General features: G+C 41.3%; 1 protein-coding gene across 1 annotated transcript in view; it reads left to right on the top strand.

Moving 5' to 3' along the window:
• Positions 1-12529, top strand: part of SLC24A3 (solute carrier family 24 member 3) — a gene marked incomplete at its 5' end in the record, with an annotated part of 155135 nt that overhangs the window by 127155 nt on the left and 15451 nt on the right. Inside the window, 6 exons of the mRNA XM_082234402.1 lie at positions 3326-3471; positions 6317-6477; positions 8275-8548; positions 9015-9181; positions 11118-11232; positions 12064-12176. Coding sequence (XP_082090528.1) covers positions 3326-3471; positions 6317-6477; positions 8275-8548; positions 9015-9181; positions 11118-11232; positions 12064-12176 — 976 coding nt within the window. The remainder of the gene's footprint in view (positions 1-3325; positions 3472-6316; positions 6478-8274; positions 8549-9014; positions 9182-11117; positions 11233-12063; positions 12177-12529) is intronic.

Raw genomic sequence — 12529 nt, 5'->3', positions numbered from 1 at the left:
GTCGGGGTGTCTGTGCGACGTTTCGACGAGGTCTCACTCACATCGTCGAAACGTCGCACAGACACCCCGACTCTTACACGGGAAGACACCCGAAGACACCAAAACCTGCATTCCTGTACCCGTGAAAATCTACGAAAGCAAATATATATATATATATACACACACACACACACACACACACACACACACATACACACACACACATACATACCAGGTGTTCTCTGGTTCTTCTTTGAACCTCAGTCTTAGTGTTGGCATAGGTATTTATCTTAGTGACACAGTTTCTAACTCTTTGCCAGATCTGAAAGGCCTTTCTTTTATTGTCAGTAATGTGTTCCATCTCACTATCATTCTCATCAAACAGTCCTGGTGTTTCTTGGTTTGGTATCCAATAGTTTGTTCACATGATGCAGTAATGGATAGTTTTAGCTTGCTGAAGTGTTCCTTGATGTTATCAGGAAACTCTGAAAGCAGGTGGTCCTTAAGAGTTGTTTGAAAGCAATCCCGATGAATTGGATCTTGAAGGGCTTGAGTGTTCATGTTATGCCTTGGTTTCCTTTGTTGAAGCCTGTGTTGAGGTATAACCTTAATAGCCATCATGGAACATATTAATTGTGATCTGTCCAACAGTCATCGACACTCATTATAGCTCTGGTAAGGAGTACATCACAGCAGTCATTAACTTGGACAATTACCGTTTTTTTTCCTCTATAGACGCACTTTTCCTCCTCCAAAAATGAAGGCAAAATGTGTGTGCGTCCTATGGAGCGAATGCAGGCTTTCACTGAAGCTTGGAGAGCAAGAGGGTCGGTGCGCACCCACCCCTCTCGCTCTCCAGGCTTCAAGAAGCTATCCGCAAGCCTTTGGAGCACGGCGGGAGTGCCCGGCGGGCTTCCAAGGCTTGCGGATAGCAGGCAGCAGCCCAAATCCCGGGGAGTGCAGCACTGTGCACCCCGGGCTTTGGGCAGCTATCCACAAGCCTTCTTTTCAAAAGAGTGTATTGGTAATAACAAGGTTGTGCACTGCACATACAGTCAAAAATAAAATTCTGTTCTGGTTGCTGTTGCCAATTCCTTTTTTCCCAATAGTCCCGGGCCACAGATAGAAATCTTGCCCAACTCTTGGGTTAAAACCGGTGTCTCTGATAGGTTGGCATCCAGTTGAGAATATATTTTTTCTTTAATGTCTTCATCGGCATCCAGCGTTGGTGCATAAGCGCTTAAAATAGCTGCCTGCTGGGTTTTTTGTGAGTTTTATTTGAAGGGTTGAAAGTCACTCAATATGAGAATGTATAATAAAAGCTTTGGGAGAGGCAGAAGAGGAAGATCAATCCCAGCAAGAAGACGAGATAAGACTTGAAACGCTAAGAATATGAGTGACCTTAGACTTTTTTGTGGGATATAAACTGTTTGAATATTAAAGCTAAAAGAAATAAAATTATGAACTTTTTGTTAAAACAAAAACTGGATTTATATGTGTACAAAAACACACATAAAAAGGCAACACAGGAGATTATTAGTGAATAAAAAGCTGGGCAATGAAATTATTGCTTCAGACACAGTTAAAAAAAGGGGGGTGATCTATGCCAACCCCAAACTAGAACCAAAACAAATAACAAAGGATGAAGAAGGCAGAATATTAGTGGTAGAAATCACTATAGAAGGAGAAAAAAAATACTAGTTATGGGCATCTATGCACCTAATGAAAAAAAGCTGGAATTTTATAAGTCCCTGGAGGAAAAATTAATAAAAGATAGAATGGAAAGAAAATACTATTAGGTAACTTTAATGGGATAGTATCTCTAGAAAAGGACAAAAGAACTAAGGATGGTGTGGCCAAAGAAGGTAAACTTCCAATAACCTTTTTTGAAATGATACTATTTTTGGACCTAACAGGTGGTTGGAGGTACAGATACCCGACAGAGTATGAGTTCACATACTATTCCTACCTGAAGGATGCCCATACCAGAATCAATATGATGATATGGCTCTCAAAAGAATTAATACAAAGAATGAAAAAGATAGGTTGCCTGAGAGCACTCTCAGACCACATCCCAATCAAAATGGTTTTAAAAGGAGAAAATAAACAATATATAGATGGAGATTAAATGAAAACCTCCTAAAGAAAGAGGAAGTGGTAGAGAAATAATTAGAGAATACTTTAAAATAAACCTAAAGGAATGGACCAGGAAGTGGTCTGGGATGCTGGTAAAGCAGTGCTGCGAGGCTTCTTTATTCAGAAGAAAATATATTACAGAAAAAAGAAAGAAGAAGAAAAGCAAAAGATTTTACAGAAAATAATGTGTTTTGGAAAAACCTTGGTGGAAAAAAACAATGTTACAAAAGTTGAAAACACTACAAGTACAATTCTCCTTGCTAATGCAACATGAAATTGAACAGAATATAAAATCCCTAAAACAGAAACAATTTGAGTTTGTGAACAAATCAGGGAAGTTATTAGCATAATACAAAGTCACAGAAAAATATATCACCAAGGACAAGTGCTCCAAATAAGGAGTATAGACAAGCAGACAAATATAGACGTAGTCTTTTTCTTTACAATCACTCGTGTATTTGATAGATGTAACATCAATTTTTCTCATTATGAGAAAATTGGTTAGAAAAAAGGGTGGCTCCCGAAGCTTTATAGGACCAGTCAGGTGAGCTGCATTGGCTTCCTTGGCTTCCTGATTAGCTGTCGAGTCGGTAATGGGGCTTCCATTGCAAAAGATAAGGTACTGAAGGCTGACACCTTCATTCACCCAACCAAAAGCCTTTGCTCTGCTGCTCCACACACCATAGCTTTGTAGGCATCGCTCCTAGTCTTATTTTCTATGGACTCACATTCTGAAGTTTCTCTTCAAGATCTTCTGCAATGGAAGAATTGCTGGTAGAAACAGTGTGGTCACTTCACATGTAGCCATATTTCAGTCCTTATTTCTTCTATTAATAATGTAACATTTATTTATTAAAAGGCTTCTTAGACACTAAAATACAGTGGTACCTCGGGTTACATACGCTTCAGGTTGCATACGCTTCAGGTTACAGACTCCGCTAACCCAGAAATAGTACCTTGGGTTAAGAACTTTGCTTCAGGATGAGAACAGAAATCGTGCAGCAGCGGCAGCAGGAGGCCCCGTTAGCTAAAGTGGTGCTTCAGGTTAAGAACAGTTTCAGGTTAAGAACAGACCTCCAGAACGAATTAAGTTCCTAACCCAAGGTACCACTGTATAGGGATTGCCAAAACCTACAAATTGATACACAGGTCTGTCAGGAAAACCCCATGAGAAAGCCATTGAGAAAACATCTCTTTGTTCTTTGTATAGGTTTAATGCCAGTCTACAACATATCTTTGAAAGGAGGACAAAGAATGCCACAAATATGGTGAATGGACTAGCAAATAACACAGAGATGGATGACAACAGCAACTGTGATGCTACAGTAGTATTATTAAAGAAAGGTAACTGTTCCAGTAAGTCACAGTCTGCTTGTTTGCAGAATCCTTCTTGATGTTCTGGTGGGCCAGGCTAGATGCCACTTTAAATTCATCTTTGAATCCCATACTTGGGAATCCCCATGTCATCTTTTAGTGGAGTCCCAGTCTAGATGTTGTTTTCTCCCTAATAAAGCTGCTATTTGCTTCCTGGAGCAATATGCATCCGGGGGAGGGGGAAGAAGCACAGGGGAAAGGGTTAAACCATGGGTGTAATCCTGATCCATTGGTCACAGCTTCCTGTAACTTCTTTTGAAAACAGTAACAGCAATTCCAAGCATGGGATTCAAAGATGTGAAGTAGCATTTAGTTTGGCCCCGATCTTTGTGAGACATGTCAACAACTGGAGAAGTTAAAGAGTGAAATGGTGAAATGCCATTTTTGCAAAAGAGACCTCAATGTAGGAGCATATTACAGCATTATAACAGATTTTCATGATCATTTTGCTTTATCGCCCATTGTTTATAAGGCTTTATAATCTACGTGGCACTTTACGGAGTCACATTTAAAGAAAGGGGGGTCAAAGAAAGAGCACCTCACCCAAGGAGCTTAAAATCTAAATTTAAACAGTGGAGGAGCTAATAGAAGAGGAGAAGTAAGGTGAACTGGGCATGACCAAACACAATTATGTGTTTTAGCTGGGGAGGTGAGAGCTTTGGCTCACAAGAAATTATATCATTTTTAGAGAGTTGTTGACAACTTGAAAGAGGAATTGCTGCTTGTATGTACATTCATCCCACTTTTGCCTCCAGTAAAAATATATATGCCAAACTTGAATGATAGAAGGAAACAGAGGGGTAAAAGATTTGTGTGTGTACACCATGGGATGCAAAACCTCTTTTGAGTCACTGTCAGGTCTCTTAAAACTATTTTCTGTCTCTGGCCTAAGTTTTCCAGCATGCTGTTCAAAAGCTGTACCCAACATCCAATTCATCCATCTCCGAGATGGTTCCCATTGATTTCAATGACATTTACTCCCTGGTAAATGGAATAGGATTGTAATCTGAACCATCTATTAGGATAGCCTGGATACTGACATTCAGCAAGAAGATACTGAGTATGCAGGCAGAAAATTCCATGATTACAGGCAATCAGTGAGCTTATGCAGAAACAAAATAGCAAGAAGATGATTCCAGCTGCCTGTAAGGGTGATGTCAGGTAAACCCAACCATGCTCTTAGCTAGACTGAATTGTTTAATTAGTGTTAATTAATGTGAGTGCAGAGTCTGCCTTTTTCAGCAGTTTTAAACTTTTAAAATATATTTGATAGTCAGGACTTCACTTTTCCTGTCTGAGAACCTGGTCTATAATTTCTTCTACAAACTGTATAAAAGTCTTATTCAAGCTGACCAAGATAAATTGCCCTTTATAATGTCTTATATTCTGGTGCAACTGGACACCTCCTGTTTGCACCCATTTTCAGTTATTTAGATTACGGATTGATGTGCTTGCTGCTTTATGTGGCTGTCACATTATGTATTAAGTCACATTGAATAAATCCCCCCAAATGTATGAACAAAACTGCTAGAGTAGTCTTGCTCACATGAGAGTGGCTCCAATTATATAAGGGGAATATGATTACACCAGTGTTTCCTGCAGCAAACTCATAAAGTGTATACAACATGCATTCACTTTGGACTGCACTGGGTCCTTGTTCAATGCAAGCCTTTCATGGAGCTAGTTTTAACCTTTGAAGCCCTAAATAGCTCAAGACCTGGGTATCTAAAGGACCACCACCTGCCACACCTCAGAGGTGAGGCGTTCGTATATAATGTTTTAATCCAACAGACCAGTTTTTCTGTTGCTATGATTTTATGCTCTTTGTATGTATTTCTTGATTTAGTCATTGTTATGTGAGCTGCTTGGGTGGCTTTATCTGAAGGGTAGGACAGAAATGTCTTAATTAAAATAAAACAAATAAAACTGGGCCGGTCATGGTTCCCTGTTGAGAGTACACGAGTAGGTTGTCTTGTTTACATGTTTGCCACAGGGAATAGCAGAGCAGATGTGGCAAGGACAATGTGGAGCCACCAACAGACCTAGTGCATTGAAGTAAGAGGAGAGGATGTGGTCAAAGTTCCCCCAAGTATAAGGCAGTGATAATTAAGAACTAAGCCTGGGAGCTGTAACCCCCACCCCCCGTTTCCCTCATGAGTCTGATCTGCATCATGACATCAGTCTGGTCAGAGGGAGGATCATGGGGGGAAACAAAACCCAGATGATGACCACCAGCAGAACACTGCTGCTGATGCCACCAGTGAATTTTGTGCCCCCTAATTTCACTCTTCTGGAAGGCAGTCAAAATGCCCTCCCCTCATTTTTGCCACTTGCAAAATGGGATAGTAAATCATAGAATCATAGAGTTGGAAGAGACCACAAGGGCCATCGAGTCCAACCCCCTGCCAAGCAGGATACATATTGGGAGGGATACATATTGGCTCAACCACACAAATCAGAACTGTCCCCCTGACGTGGTCTGAAGGTCTTCAGTTGTAGAGCATCACCAGGTCACCACAGGTTCTTTCCCCAGCCTCTCCAGGTAGGGCTGGGAGAGACCCTCTGCCTGAAGCCCTGGAGAACCACTGCCAGTCAATGTGAACGGAAAGAGTAACAGCAGGTGTTACTCAGGTTTTTCTGAACTAGACATTCTTTTAGAGTTTCTAAAAAAATTTAGGAGAGATTCTTAGCGCTGCTTATTAAAGACAAGCAATGTTAGGGAACACCACTGAACAGCTGACTGTCATATCGTGGCTTCAAATAGGATAAATATCTGATGATGCAAAAGACTTTTTTTCTCTTGTTAATTTCCCTTAATTGTCTTTAGGAAACTTCCATCGCAAAGCCTCTGTGATCATGGTGGATGAATTGTTGTCTGCATATCCACACCAACTTTCCTTTTCAGAGGCTGGGCTGCGGATTATGATAACCAGTCACTTTCCCCCCAGAACCCGGCTCTCCATGGCCAGCCGCATGTTGATCAATGAGGTATATTTTATGTTTTGTGTAAACAGTGCTTGCTTCAGCAGTGATCTGTAGACTGGAAGCTAATCTGGACTCTTTCTTATGGGGCATCTTGGTGGGTTGCTATGAGTGATGACCACACTTCTTCCTCTCACCTCATACTGGATGGCCAGAATCTTTATCCCAGCAGGGCTGCCCTGCATGTTTTCCCAACCGGAATATAATGGTAGAATGAGCCATATTGGGGTCTGGAGCACGAGAGTAGAGGAACATGAGCTGCACTGACAGGGTCAAGGAGGACCTCTGTTGTCAGGAGAAAAGAGGAGGGAAGCAGGTCCCCAAGAATGGAACACAGCCCAGTCATGGCAAGAACTTGGAAACACAGTCCAAAAATAGAATGCTGCTTTGTTTTCAAGACAACGTATGAGATACGTTTTGTTCCTCACGTGTTTCTCAAACAGAAATCTCTGCCCTTAGTTCAGGCCATTTCTGCATAGGACAGAACAAAAAATACACCTCCTTAAAGGATCCTAAGTATTCATGTAAAAAAGCATTGTATTGATTAAATTATTTATGATTTTTCAAAATAAAGTACATGAATATATTGTTATTTGTACTGCTACTTAAGAGCCTTTAAAGGTAAGGTTGCAGTCTTTAATAAGTTTACTTAGCAGGTTAATCAACTAAAGCGTTAGCTGATTAATCAGTATGTTCAGTTATAATCAGTGGGGCTTGGAACCAAGGATGAAGTTGTTCATTTCTTGATGCTGTTGTAGTTTTATAATACAACACAAGTGGCTATTTAAGATGGCTGTTCTATCTAACAGGGAGTGAGAAATTTTTGTAAATTCAATTACAAAACAAGTGTCAGTGATGTACATATATTACATAAAAGACATATATTAAAATAATGTTATTTTGATAATTTAAATATATACTGTACTTTTCTGTATATAAGTCGAGGGTAGCATTCCTGCTCTGGCAGGAAGGTAAACGGTGTTTCCGTGTGCTGCTCTGGTTCGCCAGAAGCGGCTCAGACATGCTGGCCACATGAAGCTGTACGCCAGTTCCCTCGGCCAATAAAGCGCCGCAACCCCAGAGTCGGTCATTACTGGACCTAATGTTCAGGGGTCCCTTTACCTTTTTATTTAACTCTAAAGTAATCTTCTAAATGTGGGCTCGTCTTATACATGGATAGTGCAGAGGGGGGAGAAGGTTGTAAGTGGCGAAAGGGTGGGTGATTTGTGGCTGCGACAAGGGCTGCTTTTAATTGGCTGCTGCTGCGGCAGTTGTGTGTGCGCTTGCTGGCTGCTAGTGGTGATCAGGCAGATGCTTTATGGCTTTTGTTTCACATGCGATTGTCAGCGTTTGTCAGTCTGTACAGTCTGAGTGATTTTTGGCATTCCCTCTCCCAAAAAGCATGTCAATAACTGTGCACCCCTCCCCCCAAAAAAGCTCAACAACTCTGGGTCATCTCCCCCCATTTTCTAAAATTGGAGTCCCCCAAAATTCATGGGGGCGTCTTATACACGGAAAAATACATATTACTTGCCCTCTTTAAAAGCTAGCAATTTCAGCTTTTATCAATCTATATTGAGATTCTTATTAACTGAGGTATGCAGTGGTTTTGGACATCAGCACAACTTGTAAGAGCTCTGAAATAACATGAGTTGATACTACTATATTACCTGCAGGTGGAGCATTTGTCTTTAGCAGTTGCTATGGAGATTTGATCCTACAAATCTCTTCTCCCTCCTCCCTATTTTAGGCTCTTTGCTTTTTAAAAACTCCTAATGCATTTGCCATTGCTTCTTCCAACAGAGACAAAGACTAATCAACAGCAGAGTATACACCAATGGAGAATCAGAGGTGGCCATCAAAGTCCCTGCCAAGCGCACAGTAGAGAATGGGTCAGGACCCAGCAATTCTGCAGAGAGAGGTGCAAATGGAGCAAGACGAGACGAAGAGGCTGCAGAGGCTGGGAATGAAACAGAGAATGAAAACGATGACAATGAAAACAATGAGAATGATGAAGAGGAGGAGGAGGAGGAGAAGGAGGAGGGTGGAGAGCCTTACACTCCCTTTGATGTACCATGTAAGAAATTCCTAGGTTTCACAAATCTGTTTGCTTGTTTAATATTAAACATACTTATTTAATTTTAATATTAATATTTCAAAGTCTGCATTTTAAAACATTCCTTAGACATCTAGACAGTTGGGAGAGATCTCCTTCAGAGTAAGGCAAGTTGCTGAGCAAAAAATCCTCCTCGCCATTAGATGCTACATGAAGGCTTTGGAGTGGGGAAGCGCAAATGATCATCCAGCCTAAATGGCAGAAAATTTAGACCTCAGTTGAAACATCCGCTATGGTTTGTAGGCGAAGTGAGGTTGTTGTGCTGGCCTCAATTTCTCAGTTCTTCATTTTGATATGCTATATTCTTTTTCGTATGCATTTATCTTAGCTCTCTACTTAAGTAGATTTTTTGTCATTTTAAAAAAGGAGGTCATAAGGCACACAGGATGGAATCACCTTCTAATGTTGGGGTTTGGGTTTTTTGCAGCTGGCATAATAGAAATTGCCAAATGGTTATTCACCTGGCCTCTGTCCTTCCTCTTGTACTTCACGGTGCCCAACTGTAATAAACCCCGCTGGGAGAAGTGGTTCTTGGTCACTTTTGCCTCTTCCACCCTCTGGATTGCAGCTTTTTCCTACGTGATGGTATGGATGGTACGTATTGGGCCTGGCGAATGCTGGAGTGCTTTGAATGCTGGAAGTGTCCCCTTCTCTTGACAGTGCCTGAGCACATGGTGGGTCAGATCAAAGAGTCATCTGATCTGGCATCCTGTTTCCAAAAGTGGCAAGCCAGGTGCTGCTGGGCATGGCCCTCCATGATTTACCCTTCTGCAGCCAGCTTGCTAAGTACCATTTTGGTATCATAGAAAGGCAGAGTTGGAAGGGACCCTGGGGCCATCTAGTCCAACTCCTTGCAAGGAAGGAGAGTCCACTACCTTCCAAGAGAATCTGTTCCATTGTCAAACAGTTCTTACTGTCAGAAAGTTCTTCTGATGTTTAGTTGGAGAATATTTTCCTGTAACTTGAAGCCATGGGTTCAGGTCCTACCCTCTAGAGCACAAGAAAACAAACTTGCTGCATCTTCCATGTGACAGCCTTTAAGATATTTGAAGATGACTATCACATCTCCTCTCAGTCTCCTCTTTCCCAGGCTAAGCATACCCAACTCCCTCAACTATTCTTCATCAGGCTTGGTTTCCAGATCCTTGATCATCTTGGTCACCCTCCTCTGCACCTATTGCACTGGTCAATATCCTCCTTAAATTGTGGCATTCAGAATGGACACAGTATTCCAGGTGGGATCTGACCAAGGCAGAATAGAGGGGTACTATTACTTCCCTTGATCTGGATGCAGCCTAGAATAGCATTCTCCTTTTCTGCTGCTGTGTCACACTGCTGTCTCATGTTAAGTTTGTGATCCTCTTTTAAGGGTAGAACTTTATGTTTGTCCCTACTGAAATACATTTTGCTTGTTTGGACCCAGTTCTCCAATATGTTAGTCGTCTTGAATCCTGATTCAGTCTTCTACCCCTCCCATTTTGGTGTCAACTGCAAATTTGATGAGCATCTCCTCAGTTCCTTCATTCAAGTTGTTTATAAAGATGTTGAACAATGACGGGCCCAGGACAGATCCCTGTGGCACCTCACTTGCCACACCCAGGATAATGAGAAACCATTAACAAGCACACTTTTGGTTTGGTCAGTCAAACAGCTACAAATCCACCTAACACTGACCTAATCCAGCCCACATTTTACCAGCCTCTTTGCAAGAATATCATGGGGCATTTTGTTAAAAGCCTTACTGAAGTCAAGATACAGTACATCCTCCTCATTCCCCTGATCCACCAAGCTTGTAACTCTATCAAAAAAAGAAATTAGATTAATTTTCCGTAACTTGATTTTGAGAAACTGGGTCTTAGTAATCACAAGTCCTCAGTGACTGACCATTTAAATATCTGTTCTAGAATCATATTTTGTTTTATTAATTATCTGCCCTTCACCCTAAGGTTAGGTTAGCAGGTTACAGTACTAAAACAACTTTAAAAACGGTTTAAAACAACTTGCAATCATGAAAATAGGCAAAGACTGGCTGTGCAAAGTACTGATTGGCTAGCTCTTCTGACAATCACAAAGCCCTACCCCACCCCCTGCATTGTTACTTTAAATAAAATACTGGCTTCACACCATTAGATAAATTTAATGGGATGAACGTGCCAAATGTCTAAATTTCTTTTCCCTTTTCTTTTCCTCTTCTTCTCTTTTCTTTAAAAAAGACTGCTTGAAGCAAGAAGGGAGGGAATCAGCACTGGATCCGGAGCTAAACTGGTGAATTTGGAAGGGGCACAGCTCAAATTAAATCCACAGCATTACCAGGCAAGGCTGGGAAAGATTCCTGCCTGGGACTGCGGAGAGCTGCTGCCAGTACTGTATTAGATGGCCCAGTGGTCTGACTCAGTATAATGAGCTTGCTATGTTGAGAGCAGGGGAAGCTGAGTTCTTCCTGGAACAGAAAAACCCTCCTATAGATTGGTACATCTGTATGTGCTCTGAATGAGCTTAAGCATCCTAACGGTCCATTTATTTTCTCTAGGTAACAATTATTGGCTATACTTTGGGTATTCCAGATGTGATCATGGGGATCACATTTCTGGCAGCTGGAACCAGTGTCCCGGATTGTATGGCAAGCTTAATTGTAGCAAGACAAGGTAGGTTTGTGTAGTTTGTTAAAACATGGCTATCAAAGAAGCTGTTGAAGGTTTTTAAAACAGAGCCATTGCCTGTGCTTAAAGGTAAATGCACAACAAATACTGTAACATAGAGCAGGCACTTGGAGATGGGAGGCTATTCAGATGCTACTTGGTAGAACACTAACTTAACTGAGTGATAGATAGGTAGCCGTGTTGGTCTGCCATAGTCAAAATAAAAAAATTCCTTCCAGTAGCACCTTAAAGACCAACTAAGTTAGTTCTTGGTATGAGCTTTTGTGTGCATGAAGTGTCCATGCACACGAAAGCTCATACCAAGAACTAACTTAGTTGGTCTTTAAGGTGCTACTGGAAGGAATTTTTTTATTTTAACTGAGTGAATTGACAAAAAAGTTTCAGATTAGTTTCAGTATAAGTAAATGAAAGTGATGCACCAACCTCAGCCAAAGACTTTCATATACTTCTACTGAAATTGAGGGTGTCTAAACCTTTTATTCCACTGAGTAAATCTGAGGCAGTGTGGAATGTTTTGTAGTGGCTCATGCAAAAAAGCTTGTGTGAATGAAGAACCAAAATTCTCATCATTATTATGTGGATAACTGTTGAACTTTCTGAGACTGTTGTGTGGATAACTACTGGACCTGTGTGTTCCAAATTAGTGAGCATCAAGACACCTAAAAGAAAGCAGGGGAAATGGGGCAAGCAGAATAAGAGAGAACTTTGGAAAGGAAAAAATACTTGCAACTCGGACATAAACAAACTTGCATAAGATGGGTCTATAATAATTCTTGTTTTCTTTAAAAAAAGCCCTAACTACTCTTGTTTCTTCAGGAATGGGTGACATGGCTGTGTCAAACTCCATTGGAAGCAATGTTTTTGACATTCTGATTGGCTTGGGGCTTCCATGGTCTCTACAAACTCTAGCAGTGAACTATGGCTCCTATGTAAGTACTATGTTTCTAGTCGCTTTTTTCTTTAAGTCGCTTTTTATGTTTACAAATTGCTACAGCTGCTTTTGTGTGATATCGTGGTTTAATTTCTGTTTAACAAATAGCCAGCAAACTGGGGGAGTGCTGGACTCGAACATGATCAGGAGAGCCAGTGTGGTGTAATGTTTAAGAGCGGTAGACTCGTAATCTGGGGAACCAGGTTCGCGTCTCCGCTCCTCCACCTGCAGCTGCTGGGTGACCTTGGGCCAGTCACACTTCTCTGAAGTCTCTCAGCCCCACTCACCTCACAGAGTGTTTGTTGTGGGGGAGGAAGGGAAAGGAGAATGTGAGCCGCTTTGGGACTCCTT

This window comes from Podarcis vaucheri (assembly GCF_965113315.1).
Source record: "Podarcis vaucheri genome assembly, chromosome: 8".
Classification (NCBI taxonomy): domain Eukaryota; kingdom Metazoa; phylum Chordata; class Lepidosauria; order Squamata; family Lacertidae; genus Podarcis; species Podarcis vaucheri.
This window is presented reverse-complemented; position numbering and strand designations above follow the sequence as displayed.